This window comes from Sturnira hondurensis, unplaced genomic scaffold, assembly GCF_014824575.4.
Source record: "Sturnira hondurensis isolate 20B ecotype Veracruz unplaced genomic scaffold, ASM1482457v3 Scaffold0008196, whole genome shotgun sequence".
NCBI classification, from domain to species: domain Eukaryota; kingdom Metazoa; phylum Chordata; class Mammalia; order Chiroptera; family Phyllostomidae; genus Sturnira; species Sturnira hondurensis.
In genome coordinates this window covers 1376421-1398522 of record NW_028080827.1, presented here as the reverse complement: position 1 = coordinate 1398522, position 22102 = coordinate 1376421, and the positions used below count along the sequence as shown (strand labels likewise).

The 22102-nt window shown below is 52.3% G+C and overlaps 3 protein-coding genes across 9 annotated transcripts in view; 1 reads left to right on the top strand and 2 right to left on the bottom strand.

The window, feature by feature from the left end:
* Nucleotides 1–8224, bottom strand: part of DUOX1 (dual oxidase 1) — a 32353-nt gene extending 24129 nt beyond the window's left edge. The window contains exons 1-9 of one of the 3 annotated variants that reach the window (XM_037054519.1): nucleotides 7764–8224; nucleotides 5865–5955; nucleotides 3007–3090; nucleotides 2651–2815; nucleotides 1675–1862; nucleotides 1297–1498; nucleotides 987–1153; nucleotides 542–602; nucleotides 311–407 (exon numbers count right to left, since the gene is read on the bottom strand). In XM_037054519.1, coding sequence (XP_036910414.1) covers nucleotides 311–407; nucleotides 542–602; nucleotides 987–1153; nucleotides 1297–1498; nucleotides 1675–1862; nucleotides 2651–2815; nucleotides 3007–3090; nucleotides 5865–5922 — 1022 coding nt within the window. In that variant the 5' untranslated portion in view covers nucleotides 5923–5955; nucleotides 7764–8224. Of the gene's footprint in view, nucleotides 1–310; nucleotides 408–541; nucleotides 603–986; nucleotides 1154–1296; nucleotides 1499–1674; nucleotides 1863–2650; nucleotides 2816–3006; nucleotides 3091–5864; nucleotides 5956–7763 lie in introns of those variants that run through there. The other 2 variants (XM_037054518.1, XM_037054517.1) reach the window with 2 other exon arrangements.
* Nucleotides 7974–17542, top strand: DUOXA1 (dual oxidase maturation factor 1). 5 transcript variants are annotated; one of them, XM_037054528.1, is made up of 8 exons: nucleotides 7974–8009; nucleotides 8730–8807; nucleotides 14224–14400; nucleotides 14701–14758; nucleotides 15340–15474; nucleotides 15720–15933; nucleotides 16180–16397; nucleotides 17105–17542. In XM_037054528.1, exons 3-8 carry the CDS (start codon nucleotides 14254–14256, stop codon nucleotides 17359–17361), a joined length of 1029 nt encoding a protein of 342 aa, XP_036910423.1. In that variant the 5' UTR covers nucleotides 7974–8009; nucleotides 8730–8807; nucleotides 14224–14253; the 3' UTR covers nucleotides 17362–17542. The 5 variants fall into 5 exon arrangements, with proteins under 5 accessions (XP_036910423.1, XP_036910421.1, XP_036910422.1 ...); XM_037054526.1 differs by lacking the exon at nucleotides 7974–8009 and adding an exon at nucleotides 8060–8107 and having other exon boundaries at nucleotides 8612–8807; XM_037054527.1 differs by lacking the exon at nucleotides 7974–8009 and adding an exon at nucleotides 8339–8399 and having other exon boundaries at nucleotides 8691–8807.
* Nucleotides 17543–18399: 857 nt separating this feature from the next.
* DUOXA2 (dual oxidase maturation factor 2) lies at nucleotides 18400–21847 on the bottom strand. Its single transcript, XM_037054531.1, has 6 exons — nucleotides 21676–21847; nucleotides 20615–20672; nucleotides 20164–20298; nucleotides 19694–19907; nucleotides 19141–19355; nucleotides 18400–18797 (listed from the first exon to the last, which is right to left on the bottom strand). Exons 1-6 carry the CDS (start codon nucleotides 21820–21822, stop codon nucleotides 18604–18606), a joined length of 963 nt encoding a protein of 320 aa, XP_036910426.1. The 5' UTR covers nucleotides 21823–21847; the 3' UTR covers nucleotides 18400–18603.
* Nucleotides 21848–22102: the final 255 nt, after the last annotated feature.

The following is a 22102-nucleotide window of genomic DNA, read 5'->3' as shown; positions in this document are numbered from 1 at the left end:
ACTCACCCTCTGAGCCTCAATTAACCTGTCTTAAACTGGAGGATTAATATCCACACCAGTTGCAGGAAAACCAACATAAAGGTACATAAACACCACAATAATATGTCTTTTTAAACAATTGCTTTTATTCTTCCCTTCCATATTCACTGTTCCCTGGGGGAATGGGCATGACTTCAGATTGATACTCCTGTTCTGAAGATTGCTGAGGGCAATTTTCTCAATTGACAACGCTCACCCTCCCCACCCCCCTACACACTCACAGTCCCTTTGCCCTTCCAGTTTTCCAACACACACTTGAACCCTCTCTCACCTCATGTAGACGCCAGGGGGCACCATGGTGGAGAAGAACTGCTCAGAGGCCACCAGGAACTCTGGAGAGATGCTGGGGTCCAGGAAAGGGCGGTACCCTGCTCCAAGGGAGTAACCGGAAAATAAGCTTCTTACCCACCCCCCTCCTCCCAGAACGAGCACCAACCAGCCTTTCCCACTATGGATCCAAACCACCACCTCCCCTCAGCCCAGGTGCCCCCAGTGCCCTCACCTGTATACTCTGGGGGTGTTTGCTGCAGGAAGCTGGGCAGCCACTCATACACAGCAATGTTCTGAGGGTCAAGAAAGAGGAGAGGGAAGGCCAGTGCTCCAGCTGCCAGGCCACGGGGGACCTGAACCCAAGGAAGCCTTAAGTGGGAGGGGGTGACCAGGCAGGGGCAGTCATGGGAAAGGAGACTCAAATAGTGTGAGGCCGTCCCCTCACGGAACAGGGGACTTCAGGGGCTGGGTGCAGCTCGATTTCTTGCATAAGTGACATTTAGTCTCCTTATCATTTCAGGGTCTATTCCTGGACATTGGCTCTGTGGGGAAGGGTGGACTCCTGGAAAAGGGTGGTTCTGGGTGGGGGATGTCCAAAGATGGAGGGCTCTGAAGGGAAGCAGAGTGTCCTTTGGACCAGGAGAAGGGGTTGGGGGAGAAGGAGCAGTGCCACTGACCTGGTAAGTGGCGATGACCCTCTTGCGCGCGTGCTGGAACAGCTCCTCGTCGCCCCAGTGCGGGTGCTCCCCAGCCAGCTTCTGTGCGATCAGATTGTGGTAGCGGAACCACAGCAGGCCCAGCGCCTGAAGGAAGGGCTCGCGGTTCCCTCGCTCCGCCCCGAAGGCTGCACCCGACGTGGGGACACAGGGGAGGACATGAGCCGCTGTGTGGCCCAGGGGAGCGCCACCTCGCAGACCCCAGTCCCTGCTCCAACCAGCCGCGGACGCTCCAACCCGCCCGCGCCCCCGCCGGGCCCCGCGGCCTCACCATACAGCCCCTGGGGCCCGCGCTGCCCCGTGGCGGGCTCGGGTGGCGTCCACATGAGCAGGGGGGCCTGCGCATCGCGGGGGAAGGCGGGGTCGGGGCCCGACGCCAGCTGTCCCCCGGAGAAGCTCCGCAGCGCGTCGCTCCAGGAGTGCGAGGAGCCATAGATGGCGCTGCCGTCCAGCCAGCCCGTCACCTGGTTGATCTGCGAGGGTATCGGGCGGGTGAGCCGGGGTTGGGCAGTCGAGGAGGGTGAGGGAGGGCCAGGGCCAGGCGGGAGCCTGCGGGCCGGGGGTGGGAGCCTCTCCCTACCGACGCCCGGAGCCCGGAGCGCCACCTGCCTGGGACCCGGCTCCTGCCCCTCCGCCTGCCTCGTCTCACCAGGTCCCGGGGGTTGCTGGGGCTCTGTCCGGTCTTGGGGTCCCAGCGGCTCCTCTGGAAGGGCAGCACCACGTCCCCGTGCCGGTCCGGGTCGAACACGGGGTCTCCGGGCGGGATGTGGATGTTGAGGAATTCGGCGGGGCAGCCGGGTCTCTCTATGCTCACCAGGTCCGAGAGCAGGTGGTAGCCTGCCAGCGATGGGGGAGGGTGTGCTAAGGCCCGCTAAGGCCACTCTCCTTTCCTCCCCAGGTATTTAGCCTCTCCATACCCAGCCCCAAGCTTCAAAGACTCAACAGCCATCACGGGCAAGTTCCTGCCTTGACCTTGCCCATAGTTTCCGAAATATTTTGTTACATCCTGGTCCAAACTGTTTTCATTGCCAGTTTGGCCTTCTCCTTGGTAACTGGGCGGTGGCCAGTGAGTGTGCCTAGGCATTCAGCCTGGCAGCATGGGCTCCAACAAGCTGCTGGGTGCAGCCCGCCCAGGGGACCTGCCAGCTTCCGTGGCATGGTGGACACTGGGAAGCAAGTGTGGGCACCAGAATTGCCATCAGGAGCCTGGCATTTCTGCTGAAAGCCAACAGACCAGTCATTGGAGTCAGAGGGTCCTAGCACCCCCATTTTGACACCTCTCCAGGCCTCCCACCAAGGTAAGAACCCTGCCCTGCCCCTGTCCTGGGAGCCACAGAGGCCAAATGAGAACAGCATCCCGAGTCCCTACCAGATTATTTTCATGCTCCTGCTTCTATCCTCAGCCCCATCAGCAGCTCAGCCTGGGGCACATTTATACCTCCTCCAGCCAGACTTTCTCCCTCTGCTCCCACCCCTATCCCGCCCCATCAACTGCGCCTCCATCTCTCTCCCCTGTCTCTCTGACCCTCTGGCACTTCTCTCCCTCACTCCCTGAGTCCCCCTCAGACACAGAGGGGTCTGGCTGACCCCACTGGCCTCCCTCCACTACAGGTTGAGGTCCTTACCAAAGAAGACTCCCAGCACTGTGCGGTTTTGCAGGGAGGCCTGCCCGGCAGGGCCCCTCATGGCAGTGTTGCTGAGGTCTCGGGGGTTGGGCAAGTGAGGTTCTCCCAAGGGCTGGTACACACCATCTGCATAGGTGGCTGGGACCAGGCGCTGCAGCCGATATCCTGGGATGGGAAGGAACAAGGATCAGTCCTCAGGGGGGCTCCTTGACCTCCTCTTCCCAGGCTTCCTCCATACCACCAATCGTAAAACCTTAGGAATGCATGAGCCTTTGCTGGTGCCTGCCAGTCCTTGCCCCTTAGCAGTGGGTACCACCCTGACCCTGGGGCTCTGTATCTACTTGGTTCTCACCTACCTTTGCTGCCCCATCTGTGCTCCATGAGGTTGTTGTACCACCCATCAAATCGCTGTACCTCCCACGAAATGGGGTTCTGAGCTCCTGTGTGGGAATGGAGGAGGGGGTGGGTGGGCAAGTCAGTACAAGAGAGGATGGGTAGGCCTGCAGGATATGCATCCTGTGATCCTGGTAGTTGGGTCAGCAGAGAGTGGATACCCAGCACAAATGTGGGAAGTAGGGTACAGAGGGAGATAATCAGAGCAAAGTGGTGTCCAAAGTCAAGACCAATCTTTAAGCTGTTGGTGGCGGGAGGAGCTATGTCAGGGAGCACTAAAGGACTGTAGCTAGATATCCAGGTGCAGTGTCCTGACAAATGGCCTCAGAGAGGAAAAGGAAGCAGAAGACGGGTGGCAATGGGGAAGGGGATGTAGGAGATTTCCATTGCCCTCACACCTCAGCTCCCTTGGGGATGCAGCAGGACAGAAGCCATTCCAAGCCTTAAGACATCATACAGAGCAAGAGCCAGCCACTCCCCAAAAGCCAGCCTCTCTGTCACCCAGGGAAGGACGGGTGATTCTGTGATTCACCGCTAGGCAGGGGCAGTAGGAGAAGGGCGTGGCCCTCTCCTGCTGAGCAGAGCCCCGGGAAAGGTGTGGGCCACAAGTTTCTGGTATCGGTCTTTTTCTCAGTTTCTTGGGTGGGATCAGGGACTAATAGTCATGTGGATAACCCCGCCCCTTCCCCTCTTTGGGGCCATCATGTCCCCCATATAATTCTTCCTCTTGACCTTATTGTACTCCAAAAAACTAGGACTCAGGAGGGAGAACTCAGCTGTTGAGGGAAAAACAGGTAATGGTGGCAGAGGGAAGGATCCAAAATCAGAAATACAGCAGGGGTCCTTCTGGTCAGTAGGTCAGATGACCAGCCATATTTCTTCACCCAAACTAGGAGGCTACAAGGTTGAACTTCCCTCCCTCCTCACCTCAGAGAACACAGCAAAGAAGAGGACTTTCACCGGCCAAGAGAGACCCATTCCTCTGATTGTCTCCCCGCTTAGGTGAAGGACAGGATCTCAGAATGACCCTCCTGCCCAATACCCAACACACACACACACACACACACACACACCCCAGGAGGTCAGAGAGGGGAAAACGGCTCAGGCTCTTATATTTGAGCAAAGAATTGAGGACAGCAGAATAAGTGACTCCAAAATATGTCACTTTGACATGCGGATTATTTTGAGCTAGAGGCAATCAAGACACAGTACTCAAGAAAAAAAGAACTACCTTTCCCTTAACCACCTAAAAAAGAAAATTAGATAGGGGGCCTGGCTCAGGAAGAGGGCTAATACTAGAGATAACTTTTTATCTGTATGCAGGGCAAACACCTAACCAAACATCTGCTCTTTTCATGGTCCTGTGAATTTCCCTCCTCCCCTTTGAAACCCCGGACCTCCTCGGAGCCCATGGACCCAAGCCCTTTGTCTGACAATAGGGAGGAAGAGAAGAAAGAGGTGTGCTTACCAGGAGGGAGCTGTGAAAGGGATCCCCAACAATGGGCTTACAGGCACCCCCATCCCATTTCTCAATGTAGGATCAGCAAAGAAGCCTCAACCACCCCATTTGCTCTTAGGTCTCCTGTTTTTATGGTGCTCTCATACGCATGAAATTCAATTTGTTTTTCTCCTGTTAATCTGTCTTATGTCAATTTAATTATTAGATTAGCCAAAAAATTTCGCAGGGAAGAAAGGGAAAATTTCCCTCGGCTACAGAACCCAACTAAGGATCTAGACTGGGGGCAGAGACAAGGCAGCCACATGCATGTGATCTCTAGAATAAGATGAACTGGCCCTGACCGGCGTGGCTCAGTTGGCTGGGCAAAGTCCCACAAAGTGAAAGGCCGCTGGTTCAACTCCCAGTCAGGGCACATGCCTGGGTTGTGGGACCACCCTAGTCATGCTATGCACCCTGAGAGCCAACAAATTGTATTTTTCTCTCACATCGATATTTTGCTCCCTCCATTCTCCTTTCTCTAAAAATAGACAGCTAAAGTTTAAAAAATAAAACAAAACAAGGTGAGGTAGTGGCAGAACATAAGGTGGGGGCTGCAGGGAAGGGGTGGGGAAAATGCCTCTTGAGAATAAGAGGCAAGAGAATAGGAAAATCTAAGGCCAAACACAGGGATGGCTGGAAGGAATGAGAATGGGAGCAGCTTTGGCAGGAGAGAAGCTGCAGGGGCCATCTCACCACCCTGTGCCTCAAGCCAGGACAGTTATTCCACAGGTTTTCTTTGCCCCCTGTTCTTGCATCTCCTGATGATCAGGGACTTGTTCTTTGTAAGCAAACTTGTGGCACCTGAAGTCCATTTCCCTCCTCAGAGACTCAGACTACAGGGAATGGCCTCAGATTCCAGTAACAGACTGTCCAAAGCTGAAGGTAACCAGATGGAACTCTTGTGGATTGAATTTTTTTAAAAAAATCATATTGTTTTAAAACATTGGTGACTTCCCTTTGGGGAAGTGAGCTTTCAATCCAATCTGACCCCAAAATCCTTTATTTTCTTGTGTGTCTCACCAATCTTTTCTTATTTGGGGTCAGAGGTCCTTATTTTAGGAAGAGAGAAAATAGGGGAGAGACGAAAGGACCCCAGACTATAAGTAATGGAATAAGAAGTGCTGATTTGGGGAAACATTTTACTTCATTACCCATCTATCTAGTCAGCAAGCTAGAATTGAACACCCAACTGTGTGCAGACTGCTGTTTTACCTAGGGAGCGGGGATAGAGATGAATGTGATACAACTTCTGTCCTTGGGAAAACCCAGGAGATACTGGGTTCCTCTGCTCCTGGCCATAGTTCTCCCCCAATCTGTACTCACCTGTAACTATCCATGGCCCAACCAGGACAGTCCATGCCAGAGCCAGGCAGAAGCCCATGATGAAAATGGAGAACACCTTACAATGGAGTCCCTAAAAAAGACAGAGCACACAGAGAATGAGCCCCAGCAGTGCAGGAAAGTCAGACCAGGGACTCTGAACCAAGGTCCCAGTGAATCAAGGCATGGGCCAAGGGGCAGCAAAGACCAGGAGACTCCCTCCTTTCCAAGAATCTTCCATTTATTCAACAAGTACGTAATGAGCTCACACTGTGCAGTGGGCGCTGACCTAGGCACTGGAGATTAAGTGGTGAACAAAGCAAATGGAAATCCCCACCTTCCAGGACTTTACCGCCTCCACTTAATTGGAGAACCTTGTTTTGACCCAGCCTACTGCAGAGTGTGTTCCTTGAACAGAGCCTTGCTTGAAGGGCCAGGCCCTGGCTACGGTGCTGCTGCCAGAACACATGTATATCTCCGGTCACTTATCGGATCTGGACCTTGGTTTCCTTTTCCAGCTATGAAAGTAAGCACGTCTGAACTGTCTACCTTCTAGCATGGTTGCTGGAATGAAATGTGAGATTAGAAAGTGGCCAGTGTTACATAAATGTGATATAGAGAGGGTGGGTTGGAGCTTGAGTCCTCTCAGAGGAATTCCTGTGTTCAGTGCTGACTTCCTGCTCTCTCTCCCTAGGCCAATAAACCACCCAGGGGCAACAGGGAAACTGGACAACAGGGAATTCAGTGTGTGACTTCTGAGTGGCACCGGTGTGCTCAAGGCCAATGAAGACCTTCCAAAGGCAGAGTGGAGCCTGAGGGTGGATTGGGGCTGGGGAACTATCTAGTGGAGGAAGGGGGAGCTCATGCAAAGCCTCATCTCTAGCCAAACCCTCTGGGCTTCTGGATGGGTTGTCTAGTTTCACAGGAGGGAACCCAGAGGGCAACCTCATCCCCACTGGCCATCTCCCATTCAATGAAAAGACATAGGCCCTGTCATAACTCAGAAGCTTAGTGTTCTACCCATCCCAGCCCAGAGACTGTCCAAAGGCCGGCCTGTGATAGTTGTGAAGAGTAGGGCTCTGGGTGGTTGAAGCCGTAAGGCTGGACATGCGGAAGTAGCCACAGTGGTCCCTGGATGACCTAGGATGTCCTGCCACTTCCTCCCTACCACTCTGGCGTCTGGATTTGTGGTGCCAGACACCAATGGACCATCCAACCCATAAAGGCACGCAGTGAGCCTTCAAGCCAGGCTGTGGGGACAACCTGAAGAAGACGGACTTGCTTAATAACCACTCCTTGTGGGTGGGCAGCCACATGGTTAACACAGCAACATCGGTTCAGTAACCTCTCAGCAACCTCGAAAGGAAGGCAGTAAACCTCAGAAAGGGCAGCAAAGCCCCAGGCAGTGGCAGAACCAAGGAGAGAATACAGGCCTGCCTCCTTGTCCACCCACGTGGCAGTTTTTCCAGCCATGAAGGCCTAGTGTGGTGGGGAAAAGATGAGTCAAGGCCCTAGGAGTTCCAACCTGGTCCCAAGGGAGGGCTGAAGAGGAAAGCATGGTTTCTCAAGGCCCCAAGTCCCCTCCTGGCATCATGTGCTGGTACCAGGAGGAGCTCCGGAGAAATTCCCCTAAGCCCAAGCAAACCAGGGCCACCCAACACCCAGAAACTAAAGCATCCAGTCTCCCAAAACCTTGGTAGGGTCGAGGATGGACCCTAACAGGGCCCACTGTAGCCTCAGGCGAAGAACGGAGGCAAGGGAGGGTCAGGCTGGATTCCCCTTCCCTCAGAAATGTGGGGCTGCCGCGCGCTCTGACGCAGCCTTGCCGCTGAAGCTGTCCCCACCCAACCCCCGTCCCAGCGCCCATATCCGCGGTCCCAGAGAAGCCCTCCGGGATCTGACCTGTGGCTGCGGTGTCGCCTGAGCAGGGACTGCAGCTTGACTCCCGTCCGGCTCGAAGTTGGGCCCCCGACGCCCGCTCGCGTCCGGTTCCCTCTCCCGCTCTGCGCCGAGTCGGGCGGGCCTGGGGAGTGCGGAGGAGATGGCGCGCCCCAGTTCCACGGCAGGGCGGGGCGGAGTGGGGCGGGATAGAAACCCGAGCTCTCAGGGGACCCGGTGAGGTGCTCCGAGGGGACCTGGGCGCGCAAGGTGAGACGGCCAGGTGCTTGCGGGAGGCAGATGGAGGGAATGCCCTGTGCATGACTAGGTCTCGGCTAGTTCGGCCAGGCGGACGGCGAACAGGGCAAGTCCGCTTCTACGGGTCTGCTGGGACTGAGAGAGGGAGAAAGACGGAGAGCGTGCAGGGGGACAGGGGGCGGTCCCCAAGTTCTCTCCACACCCTTGGTTCTGGGCTCCAAGACCGACAGATTCATCAACACCCGAAGACCTGGCCAGGCGTTCAAGCAAGGCTTCAGGGTCCTCAGGATCTTCAGACCCTGTTGGAGCCTGAGCTAACCACACCCGCCGGAGGCTTCACCGTGGGTTCTCCAAGGTCTCGCTGTGCCCGCGCCCCGCCCGCACCCCGGACTGCATCGCTAGGTTTGCTCTGGAGAGGCCTGGGGTGCTGGGCATGGGGGAAGGAGAAGGAGAGGTCGGAGGGAGGGCTGCGAAGTGCACCGGCACGCGTCCGGTCTTTGTGCCAGGCTGGTGTGGAGCAGCGCCACGGGGGCCGGGGTGCGGTCTGAGAAGGTCCAGGGTAACTTAGAGTGGGAGGCGGAGAAGCAGCGCAGACCCCGTGTGTCCGGTCACAGCCTGGTCCTTAAGTGGATGGGAAGAGTGGGGGATGGAAGGGAGGTCCGCCGATTGAAAGGGTTCGCGCTTTGGTGACAGAACATCCGGACCGTATTTCTCTCTAATTCCACCCCCGAGAGCATCGCGTGCGAGGTTCCACAAGGAGGAGGCCAGCTGTGCGAGGTGCCACTCACGGATTGTTGGAAAGAGGAGAAGGTAGGCAACCCCGGTCCCAACCCTTCTACAGTGAGCGGCAGGGATACGGCTGTTGGGGTCGATGGGGTCCGGGTGGGTTTTGGAGCAGGCCTTTAAGTGCCGCCCTTGCCCTGGTCCCTAGGGGCGCACTTGTGTCCACCCCAATCAAAATCAGATCCTCAAAGAGAAAGCTTGGTAAGAAACTAAGAGGAGGCAAGGAAAACCTCGTAAGGCCATAAATGCCACAAGGCTTACCAGCATCGAATCTTTATCTGGAGACTGGGTAGATTGGTTTGTATGATTCAACACCTCTGGGATCCTTACCTAACTAGGCCCTTACTGGGGGTTCTTGCCTCAACCTACTTTTCAGATCTTGTTCTGATTTTCCACTTGATTTTTTCTTTAGTGCAACAGAACGTATACACATGCCCACACACGTTCCTGAAGAGGAGAGGCTGGGACAGGAGTTTCTGACAGAGTCTCCTTAGCCAGCCAGGACTGTAAAGTTTTAATGAGGTCCACCCCAACCAGAGAAATAAACCATCAATCAATCACATTCTAGTAACTGTGTATCACCAGTCAGAGCTCCTAGTAACTCCAGGCATGTGACCCACCCTGCTCTGTAGAGAATTAATAGTGCTTACTCTGTAGGTTCCAGAGATGGGAGAAGTGGACAGGAGACTTCAGGAAGAAATTCCTGTCAAGCTATAAGAGAGGCCACAGAACCACAACAAAGTGCATACAAATTTTGGATGCTAAAGACTCTTACTTGTACTGGGACAACTTTTCTTAAAGACTGGAACTATTTCTTGCTCAACCCTCATACATACGTAGGACGTAGGAACCCACTTCATCCTATGGTAGGAGGGATTGGATAACATGTCTGGAATACAACCAAGTATGAGAAATGCTTCAGTATTGTAAGGGACTTCAGAAGGGGAAAAGATGTCCCTCACCTGTCCAGGTCAGGTGATAAAGGAGGACCCCAATGTGTGAGGACTGGCCTGCCCCAGTGAGAACTGGCCCAGTGCTGTCCCAGGGGCCTCTGGTGCAGGGTTTTTGTGTCTAGATGTCTATGATGCTGAGAACTCCTTTCTGGTGCCTCTGTTTCTGTTTATATGAACTTATAGTGTATGTCTGATTGTATCTTGTGCTTATTAATACAAATACACATTGTGTGTGTATACCAATCATGGTGGTAAGCTCAGGGAAATGTGAATCAAGTGAAGACTATCAGATGGGAAGAAATTCTACGGTCAGGACCTCCCTGGAAAACTAGGGAGGAAGATGTCTATAGGAAACTCTAAGCTTCATAGGAAAAGGAGAATTGCTGGATGTGGGAACTTTTCATGTTAGTTCCATCTCTTCACACAGGAGGCCTGTTGGCTTAATAATGAAAATCAAATTAAGATCAGGGTCATGAAAAATTAACTTTAAACTGGGCAATGTAGATTAAGGAGATGTAATTCATTAAATTGAGCAAGAAGAAATTAATCAAGGCAAATTTTATTCACCACTGTCTTTTTGCTTTAGTATATAAAAAATATTTTGGAGAATTGGAAATAAGTTAATATTGTTCTGTACCTATGATACAGAAAGCCTTTTGTTAATGTTTCTTTGAAGCACCGTGCTAATAGAAATGAGCCATTCTTGTAAAATATTTTACATAGTCCCTTTCAAATAAATGCAGGAATAATGCTAATATGTGACCCTGATCAAAATACATTGCATTATTATTATTTACTTATATTACAAATACTTATTTTTAAAGTTCCATAATGTAATATGTATTCTTACTATTAGCAAACTTGCTTTGTCTTTCTATCTTATTAACCAAGATATTCTACACTTTATATCCTTTAAAAACATAACTTTTCATCAAAATTGTAATGGCTTCAGTCTATCTGCTTTAAAATAAATATCACTACCACATAGTGATATTACAAAATAATTGAATCCACAAATTCTTACTCATCTTCAGCTAGAGTTAAAATGTACGTTTCAAGTTCAATTGAACATGAACATTCATGCTTTGGAGAATCCAACTATTTGAAGAGTTTCTGAAAATTTTGTAAAAGCATTAAAGATTGAGAAGGTTGGTCAAATCCCTTCCTTCCCTGTCCTTGGCGCTACATTGGTGGTAAATTTACGTTGAGTGAGAGTATGGTGTGGGGCAATGAGGGAGGACAGCTCCCTCTAGTGTTCCACATAGGAGATTCTACTTCAAGGAGAGGAACGCATTCCTGTGGTCATCTGATCCACAGGCTGGTTGGTATACCTGTGAGGAAATGTAAAGATGGAAAGACAAAGTCCCTGCCCCTAAGGAGATTAGAGGCTAACGAGGAGAGAGAGATGTTCAAACATTTAGACTGTAAGTGATTATTGGGATCACGGAGGTATGTTCCAAATGCAATCAGAACATTAAAGGTGGAAACATCCACACAGACCCAACGGTATCAGAGGAAACTTCACAGAGGAGTTAACACAGACTGAGATTTGAAGGGTTTGCCGGGAAAGGAGTTCACCAAGAAGGTAAAAGCATTCCAGACAGAGGAAATAGCGTGTACAAAGGTATGAAAGCTTCAAAGAGCATGTCAGATTCAGGGACAGGCCGGTAGTTCAGTGTGACTAGAGATTAGGCTGGCTGACAGGTGGAGATGGAAGGGTAGGTGGGACCAGATCACAAAGGACTTTCTGTGTAATGATGAGAAGATTAGATTTACCCAGATCAAAAAAAATACATTTGCTTGTTAGAAAAGTTGTTTTGACACCAGGCAAGTCAGGATAAGTCTGGGTTAGGGCAGATGCGGTATAGAAGGAAATGCATGAATGGTTTCAAGGAATATTTAAGAAGATGTTCCAGGTCCCTGGCTTATTTGATTGATAGGATGGTGGTGCCAACAGAGAGACAAAAAAAAAAAATCAATCAAAAGCGGAGCAGACACAGTGAATTCAGTTTGGGACCTGTTAAATTTGAAGCATCCATGGGACATCCAAGTGAAAAGCCTATAGGGTAATGGATCCTTTTGTGTTTGGAGCCCGGATAGGAGGTCCACCTGGAGACATAGATTTGAGAAGCATACGCCGTGGGAATGGGTGTGCTTGCCCAGGGAATCAGGAAGAATGCTAAATGAGAGAGTGAAGACAGAATCCTGGAGAACATAAACATTTACGAGGGAGAAAGAACCAGCAAAGGAGCCCCGAACAAGAAGGCCAAAGGCAGGAGATTCAGGAGAACATGGCACATAAATGTCCAAGGAGGAAATGTTTGACGAAAGAGGGAATGGTCCACAGTGTCAAATACTACAGAGAGGTCAACAAAGATGAAAGTGGAAACTTCCCTTTGGATTCAGTACTTGGTAGCCTAAGGAAGACGTTTGGGCTGGGGAGAAGCCAGATTCCAATGAGTTCAAGAGATCAGGCAGTGGAAATACCAATGTAGACTGTGCTCCCCAAATGCCTGGCTGTAAAAGGAAGAGAATGGGATAAGATGGTAGCTGGATGGGAGAAGGTCAAGGGAGAGAGTCTTTATTCTTTGTGTTCCTAAGATGGGAGACACTTAAGCCTAGCCTTGAAAGAAGGAGCCCACAAAGAAGAAGCTGCAAAGTCACAAAGGGATAACTGATGAGAAAGGTGTTGGTGAAGGCTCGAAGGACTGCTGTCAGAGCCCAGAAGAAAAAGGGCTGCTCATTTCTCTGCGGGGGGGTGGGGTGGGGGGAGCTGACAAGTAAAGAAAAAAATCAAAATTTCACATTAAAATCGGGATGTAGAGGTTATGTGACTCGCCCAAAAGACAGGATTAGAAGTTAAAACTGTCTCTCTGTGACATGTGATACCCTAAGAGAGAACACAAGGGGACGGCCAGCCCAGAAAAAGAGGGAATGGCTGGGGGCTGCAATGTTGTGTTAGGAGAATCACAGTATTTAGAACTAGAAGGGACCCAGAGATCATCAGAACCAATTGCAGATAAGGACACCAAGGACCAGGTTTTGTGTCATTTGCCTTCCTCCTTTTAAATTAGTCGCTGAAGAACTGGACCCAGGTCCAGAAGTGATTCCAGCCCAGTTCTCTGCAAGAAGGATTGGAGATAATTAGAGTGACTAAATGCCCCATCCTTCCCAATCTGGTAGCTTCCACTTATTGATATTATTATGTTCCAGGTACTATTCTTAACACTTTACATACAGAGTCTCATTTTGTACTCACAATGACCCTGTGATGTAAACATTATTATCATCCTTATGTTTTAATAAAACTCTCTACAAGAGGTAGAGGCGGAAGTCACACACAGAGCTACTTAACTCCGGAGCTTATTCTTTCACCATCTCACTTAACAAGACACTACCTGGTCAGAGTATAAATTATGGAGCCTCCTGGGCAAACTCAGGCCCCATTGTAGCTCTCACTCAGGGAAATGAGCAGAGCTGGGATCATTGATTGGAAGATGCATTTTTTCCTCATGTTTTGACATCTCTGAAATTGAGGTGTCTCCTACCCAGAATGGCTGCCATAGTTTAATTTATAGCTTGCTTGCTTGCTTGCTTTCTTCCGTCCTTTCTAAAAATAATAGCATGTCTTGTAATCCATTCTGCCTGGATTTAACAAGACACAAATTCTGGTCCTATTTCCCTTATCCTGTTTGTGAAGGAACAAAGTAGAGTCAACAATCTAGCTCTGAGATCAGGGGACAGGCAGAGAATCGCTGAGCCAGTGTTTGAGCTGAAATGAGGCCTGGGAGTCTAAGTCAAATCTAAATCTAAGTGCAATTGATGGTGCATGCAAGTAGAAGGACAACTGGCCCCAGCCCTGTGCCTGGTGGAGAGCAGGTGCTCCTTGAGTGCTTATTGAGGTGAACTCAATTTAGCTCCATTGTTCTGGAGTTGCCAGAGCAGGAGCCGGGTGCTTGAGAAAGCTGGACAGACCAGTGTGGGCAGTGTGAGGTCTGGAAATGTGCTACACAGTCAGCAGGGCTGTCTGGCCTGTGTTGCTTTGGGGACTGAGGGGGAAAGCCAATGTTTTTCCAGTCCGTACCATCTTTCACCCTTATGCTTTCGCTTGATATTAAATATAGCTCTCTTTATGTTCTGTCTGCTTGTGCTGGAGGCCTGAGGGAGATTAAAAGAAAAACTGTATTTCTTAAGACAGCCCCAAAGGAAGCAGAGAAGCCTCAAGTGTAGTGGTGGCACTGATTCAGGAGGCCTACCGGTTAGGAGCAGGGCGCAGGGCAATGGAGACTGATTGCCAAGAACCTCCTTCTCTCACAGCCAAAGCCCGGGCAGGTGGATGGCCAAGGAGCAGTGGATTGGCAGTAACAGTGGAATCTGGTGAGCTCCAGAGAAGAGGGGCCTGATCTGGTTTGTTCTTGGATGTATCTCTAGCACCAAGAACAGTGTCCAGCACAGAGGGCACTCGATAAACATCTGTTATTGTTGTACAGCATCTGCCTCCGCTGCACAACTCCACCAAAATGGCTGCTTTTGGACACACATTCCCATTCTATCCTGGCCCCAAGCCAACCTTCCCAATGGACACCACCTTAGCCGTCATCATCATCATCTTTCTGACTGCACTCGTCACTTTCATCATCATCCTGCCTGGCATTCGGGGCAAAATGGTAAGAAACAAACCTAGCCCTGGAGACCCCAGCCCCAGAGAGACCTTGGCCTTGAGGCAAAGGGGCCAGATTCTCTCACTAAAACCAGACTCAGGAAAAAGTTGTCAGTCCTGAGAATGCAACACTTCACCTCCAGCAGAGAGCTCCCCCGCCATTGATTCCACAGATGATTATTGAGCACCTATTATGTGGCAGGTGCTCTGATATCAATTGACCAAATGACCCAAGCCTGGAAAGAGGAAGGGGGGACTTGGAAGGAGGGTGCTCCTTCCTAAACCCACCTACACTGTTATGGCTCAGAGGCTGTTCTGGCTACTGCGGGTGGTGACCAGCTTATTCATCGGAGCTGTGATCCTGGGTGAGTATGAAGCTCAGCTATCTTGGGCCGCACCTCTACCCCATCTGGTTCCCTCAGCAGCCCATCTGGCCCTTGTTTCCCCACAGCAGCCTTTGCCTCAGAGGGGTGTGGGCCCTAGGAAACCGTCCTGGGTGCATCTCCCCCACTTTCCTAACATTTTTATTTAGAGGTAAGCAGATTAAAATGAATGGGGAGAGGACATTTGGAGACTGGAGGGAGGAAATGGGGGCAGGACTGCTTGCTTTGCTTTCAGAATTAGGCAAATAGGAAAGATGAAAAGTCTTCAAGTTGAAGCTGTGTTTGCCTAGCATGTTATTACTTTAATGTTTTCCTCCCCAGGCTGCTTGAGTGGCTCTCCCTAAATGGGAAGAGGAAGGGAAGGTGTAAGAGGAATATGACCAAGGGAAATCACTTATTCTTTCCATTTTTGGCAAACCAATCATATGCCAGACCCTAGGCTAGTTAATGGATACACGATTATGAGCAAAACAGACATGGCCACCTTTTAGCTTTCCCTCTGACTCCAGCCCAGCAATTCCCAGAACTCCCTAAGTTCCCATATGTCCAACTCCCCAACCCAGCTGTGAATTTCAGTACTGAGTGGTCTGTGGGCCAGGCCAGCACCAACACATCATACAAGACCTTCAGTTCCCAGTGGATCAGCGCTGATGTTGGGCTCCAGATTGGGCTGGGAGGAGTCAACGTCACGCTCACAGGTGAGGAAGAGTTCTTACTGGTGACAGAGAGGGTAGCTCTGCTCCATGTCTTAGGGATCTAGTTTGGTATGGTCTAAAGAGTGACCACATGGGTTGGAGGAGTGGTGGGAGGGGGAATTCCCAGGCCTTGGAAGCTGCTTTCTCTCCATTGAGACCAGCTCCTCTCCCTCCACCCATCGTGGTGAGCCCCTTACCCAGGCAAATGCCCTTGGGTCTCTGCTGAGCACAGCTGCCCTATGTCTCAGGGACCCCTGTGCAGCAGCTGAATGAGACCATCAGTTACAACGAGGAGTTTACCTGGCACCTGGGCAAGAACTATGCTGAGGAGTACGCAAGAGCGCTGGAGAAGGGGCTGCCAGACCCTGTGCTCTACCTGGCTGAGAAGTTCACCCCAACCAGCCCATGTGGCCTGCACGGCCAGTACCGCCTGGCAGGACACTACACCTCGGCCATTCTGTGGTGAGGGTGGGATGGAGGCCCTGTTAGCCCAGACCCCAGAACAGGGTTTCTAGCCATCACTCACCCACTCGTGTGAAGAACTCGGTGGGACAGGCTGGCACCAGTCACAATAGTACTTTTTGGGGAAGCCCAAGGCAAAAATCCCTCCCTCACATCCTTGGGGTGTCCTTGGGTCCCTGAGCCTCCACCTGGGGCCCTCCAGGTAGAGGTGCCTGGGCCAGCCTTCACTGGGTCCTGGCTCTCCAGGGTGGCATTCCTCTGCTGGCTGCTGACCAACGTGATTCTGTCAATGCCCGTGCTCGTCTACGGGGGTCACATGCTGCTGGCGACAGGCATCTTCCAGCTCCTGGGACTACTCTTCTTCTCCATGGCCACATCACTCACCCCACCCTGTCCTCTGCGCCTGGGCACTGCTACACTGCACATTCACCATGGGCCCGCCTTCTGGATTACACTGACCACAGGTGAGGCCCAGCCCTAAAGACACTGGAGAGCTCAGGGCCAGGGAGGGAGGGTCAGGGACCGTCATGTTGGTGGGGTTGGGGGCCTGGGGGCCAGGATGCCTTTCCCTTGTTTATAGCTTCTCTCTCTTGTACCCCTCATCTCTTGATTTCTCTTCCCAGTTTCACTTCCCCTGTCTCCTTGTATATGCCTACTCCAGTGGGTCTTCTCTCTCTGTTGCATCCCTCATCTGCCAAATCTCTCTTTACCCAACTCTCCCAAATCTTCCAATTCCATGTTCCCCTCCTGCTTCTCCTAAACACCTTTCTCTGTGTCCTCCATTGCTAGAACCCTTCCCTGTCCCTGCCTCTCAAAGTATTAAAGCATCCTGCAGTTTTATGTCCTCTCCTGTCCCGTTATGTCTGTCCCTCATGCCCTTTCCCATGCCTACTCATTTGTGCTCTGCCTTTCCCTAAGGGTTTTTCTGTTTACAGATTCATTTGTTCTCTCTGTCTGTCTGTCTGTCTGTCTTTCTCTCTCTCTCCCCCCTGGGATATAACTGAAAGAGCATTGGGCTTAGAGTCCAAAACTCACAACCACCTTTCTGAGTCCGTTGCCTTGAAACAGGAATGCCAGGAGTCCCTTAGAGTTGTTCCGATGCTCTTAGGAGAAATAGTCCTTAGGAGGGTGTCACCATCACTAAGCAAGACACCTATTGCCTCATTTCCAGGACTGCTTTGTGTGCTGCTGGGTGTGGTCATGACCGTGGCCCACAGGATGCAGCCCCGTAGACTGAAGGCTTTCTTCAATCAGAGCGTGGGGGAGAGCCCTGGGCTGGAGTGGAATCCTGAGGAAGGGGGACTCCTGAGCCCTCACTATAGGTCGACAGCTGAGAGCCCTGTGCCCCAGGACATTCCTCTGTCAGGGGCTTCCTCTGAGGCACGCAACAAGGAGGAGCACCTCGGAGTACCTGACTGTGCCCTGTAAGGTTCCTCCACCAGCTGCCACCCCGATTGCCAATCTGGCTCCAGACCTCCTTTGAGTCCCATAAAACCACCAGAACTGCCCACAGGACCAAATGTTTTAGCCCTCCAGCCCCGGTCTGGAGGTGGAGTAAAAAAAGGAGACTCTACCCATCAATGTTAAACAAATAAAACAAAACAAAATACCTAAGGTGCCGAACAGATGTTGGGGCTGCCCATAAACCTCGTCACATGGTGTGACCAAATGTTTCCACAAGCAACTCTGCCTTTCTTGGATGCTTTGCCTCTTTGCCACTTACTGAAACCCAGCTTTGCCCACATAATAATGTGTGTGTGTGTGTGTGTGTGTGTGTGTGTGTGTGTGTGTGTGTAGTGGGTCACAGCATGATTCTGTATTCCCTCTGATCCCATACACACCCTGTTTTCCTTTTTCCTGGGCCCCCTTTGTTCTTCCTTTACTTCCTCAGTTTGTGTGACGTCTTGGTACAATGCAAGACAGCACTTGGAGGAAGAAGAAACCAAACTTCTTACCCTGGGTCTAATATTAACAAACTGTGCCACGTTCTCTTTGAGCTTCAGTTCTCAAATTTGCTAAATAAAATTGTAGAACGTGTCAAAGGACCTTAAAGAAAAATCCCAGGATTTACATTTTTATGGGCCTCAGACACCATTCCGTAGTGAATCAACTCTAAATGCCATTCCCTCCTAGCTCACTCCGCCCGGCGGGCAGAGGAGGGTCCCCCTTGGGTGGGTGAGTGGGAAGGTGAGCTGCCTGGCCGCTCTGCGTTGCCATTCAATTCACCTGGCGTGGCTCGGGAAGCTGCGGGCTCCGGTCGGTTCCCCTCTAGGCTCAATAGAGGGCGCCCCTCTCCCAGAGCTTTTCTTCGGTTACTTTGGATTCTCCAGACAGAGAATTCCGCCCCGTCAGGGACAAGGCAGAGAAAGGCAATGTTGTATGGCTGCCACCAGCCCAGAGAAGTCTCCAGAGGACTCATGTCCCCCAAGAGCCTTGAGAAGCCACGGAAATTAACGGAGAAAAAAATTTAAAAAACGAAAAGAAAAATTTTTATTTACAGCTCACCGTGGGAGACTCCAGGGTGCTAGGCGGACGTCTGAAGCCGCCCACCTTTCCCTGGGCTCCTGCAGCGCACAGCCTCTCCCTGAGCTCTCCCGGCCCAGGTCTGGCGGGCACCGCTCCGGACGGTGGGGGACCAAAGAGGAGGAGGAGTCCAAAGTTGAGATCCCTTCATAGGTTAGTACTGATTATTAAGTTCGAGGCCTCAAAGTGCTTGTGTACATGGTTGTTGAAGTTGAGAGGCGAGCCCCCTCTCGCTTGGTTACCGCAGTTCTGGACGCTTTGGTCCAAGAAAGTTCGAAGAGCGCTGGGACGAGCGTAGTGGAGACTCACCACGGCCGCTCCAAGGAAGAGGCACAGAACACCTGCGGCGGCGCGGACGCGAGAAAAGGGGGCAGTCAGGGCTCCGGAACAGAAGTCGGACTGCCCCCTGCAAATATTGAAGGCTACCCTTCACATTCGCCCCTGCCCCCCCCAACCCCAACCCCACTCCGCACACTCACAGGCAGAACTCAATATGCATTACAAGATACAAGGGTTCGTGTGCTAACGTCGAGATAAACTCTTCTGTAAGAAGGGCATAACAGTGCCTGCCTCTACAAACTATCGAGAGGGGCAAATTGGTAAAATAGGTGAACTGGAAAGCGCGCAACGGTATAGGTGCCGTCCCTATCCCTAGCCGCCCCGGGCCGGTCGCTCGGTCCTCACCGGTAGCCAGCGTGACCCAAAAGGCGGCACCGTAGTGACTGCTGAGCGCGGAGGAACCGAGGCGGAGCGGGCAAAGCGGCACACTGGAGATGGAGGCGAAGGCCAAGACGGAGAAGAGCGAGAAGGCGCCGGTGGCCAGGAGCGCCAGGCCTCCGTAGAGCGGCACCGGCATGGAGAGTAGCGCGTTGGAGAGGAGCCAGAGGCAGAACGCCACCCTGTGGGGAGACCAGCGGCGCTGTGAGCCGGCTTCTCCCGGCCCACGCAGGCCTCGACAGCCTCGCCTCCTCGAAGTCCCTACTGCAGAACGAGCGCGGGGCTGGGGTGGCGGAAGTGCAGGTGCCGCTGCCTAAGGGCGTAGCCGGTTCCCAACCAAGGCCGTCTCTCGGGATTCCTAGGGTTTCTGCGGATCTCATGACCTTCTGACCCGAAGGGCGGTCAAACCCTCCCGAGCATATTTGGCTGTAACCGCAGCTCACATCCTCCGGCGCGCGCGCGCACACACACACACACACACACACACACACACACACGGTGCCTTCCCTGCAGCGCTCACCACAGTGTGGCTGAAGCGTAGTGTCCAGCCAGGCGGTACTGGCGGTAAAGCCCGCAAGGGCTGCTCGGAGTGAACTTCTCCGCCAAATAGAGAACGGGATCAGGCAACCCTTTCTCCAGCGCCTCCGTGTACTCCTCGGCATAGTTCTCGCCCAGACGCCAGCTGAACTGCTCGTTGTAGTCGATGGTCTCGTTCAGCTGCTGTACTGGGATCCCTGCAGAGGGCAGGGAGCAGCGGGGTCATCCGGCTGCGCGCGCACAATCCAGGACCAGATAACTAAGCGGATTCGGATAGTAAAGTGGAGGCTCAGGAGAACGGGTTTGGCAGCGGTTGGGGAAAACACAAATTCATGAGGACCGAAAGCTGCTTGAACCTGTGGGATCTGAGAGTTCCCACAGCTGCTCCAGCCGTGCTCCCCCCACCCAGGGGTCTGCCCATTCCAGGAGTTCACTTTGCCCCAGTCTCCTCACCTGTGAGTGTAATATTAATTCCCTCTAGGCCCACATGCAGACCGACGTGGGCTCGGATGCGGGCTGCGCTGAAGGCTTTGTAGGATGTGTTGGTGCTCACTCTACCCACTGACCATTCTGCGCTGAAGTGCACCGCTGTGGGGAAGAGGCACAAGGTGGGAGGTGGTTAGGGGAACGATTGAAGAGATAGAATTGGGAGGGTGGTGATGGAAGGTGGGATACTGTGAAGAGAAGTGGATGCAGAGGTCTAAGGGGTCCAATGTGGTATATATATATACCACAGGAGTCGTATGTGTATATATATATACACATACACGGTAGGGACAGAAGAGGGGGCACTAGAAAGAGCTGGAGAATGGAGAGAGGGAGGTGGAAACCAATCCCAGGTGCCCTCTGACAGCCTGCTTCTTCACCCCAGGTCTTCTCCCCATCTGATGCGCCACACACTTACCCACGATTTCTGCACCTATGAATAGACTGAGGAGAACTCTCACCAACCAGAACCAGCGCTGCAGGAACAGACACAGGGTCAGGCCTGGGACTCAGGGGAGTCCCTGAGACCTCCCTTGACCCCGCACCACCTGGATATTTAGTGCTCCTGCAACTGCCTGCTCTTGACCCACACCCTCTTCCCAGTTACATTCCTAGCATTTTGGGGCTGAAGTCAGGTTTGCTTTTCGTGCAAGTCCCTCTGAGACACTAGCATTTCTGATGTTTTCTGCCCATGAGCTTGCGCCTCCCCAACCCCATTTTCCAATCCACCCTGCAGTTGGACTATCTTGCTCTGCCTGGTACTCTCCCACAACCTTCATTCCCCCAGTTACATTCCACGTCCTGCTCAGGTCACTGCTATGGTAACACTCAGTGATTCCAGAAGTGCTTAGCAGACAAGGGTCACCTCCCCCAAGAGATGGAGGCCCTGGTGTGGTGGCCAAGTACAGGAGGTGGAAAGACACCCTCTCACATATTCCTAGGTGCATCAGTTTCTCAGGAAACCAAGGTTCTGGAAGGAGAGGTTCTTCTAGACTTGAAAACAGGCAGCTTAGGTTCTGGGAGAGGGGGAAATTGAAGGGGAAGTACTCAGTCTGCTACAGCTCTGAATCCTGTGTCAGAGCATCTGAGTCTTTAGGATGGAGACACCCATATACATGCCTCTTAACCCAGCACACAGTTGAAACAGCAGTCTGAGCTGCTAGTTTCTGTCCTCTTGGCCCAAAGATAAGGATCTTCAGGGGACTGGGTGGGAGTGGCACTGCAGCCTGGGGAGAGGTGAGAGTCCCAGCAGGACATGAAAGCTAGAATCTCTGCAGCAGCTTCCTGAACGAGCCCAGCTGGATCAGTCTCTGAAATGTCTTGAACCGGACTCTTCCCTGTCCCTGGGAAGGGGTGCTTCCCACACTAGACTTCTGGGCCTGCTCCACCTATGCTCATCTGACTATTCTGCATCCTTCATCGAGGAGCCCTCTACCTGTCACTCTCCAACCCCAGACCTAGGCTGCTAACCCCGCTTACCGAGTGGCCACGAATCCCCGGCAAGATGAGCAAGAAGCTGACAGCCAAGGCCAAGAACACCACAATGACAATGAGCAGCGGAACGTTGGCGCCGGCGGCACGCCGAGGCTGGGGATAGAAAGGCAGCTCGCCATCCCAGAGAGTCATGCTGTACCACTGCGGAACGCAGCGCTTTGACTGGCGGGTGGCCAAGCCGGGAGCGGACCCTGCTTGAGAAGGGATAGCTCGTCTGTGGCGTCGGAGCTCAGGACCCCTTCTGTTCAGCCCCCAACCCCTGAGAGCTAGGGCGCGACCCAGTGGGTCGGCCACATCTGAGCCCGTCGGCTCACCTCTGAAGAAGCACAGTAGCTGGCTGCCCTCAAAGCTCTCTGGGTTGGTCCGGGAGGAGTCAGGGAGGCGGAAGAGTGGAATTATTTCTCACTGTGTG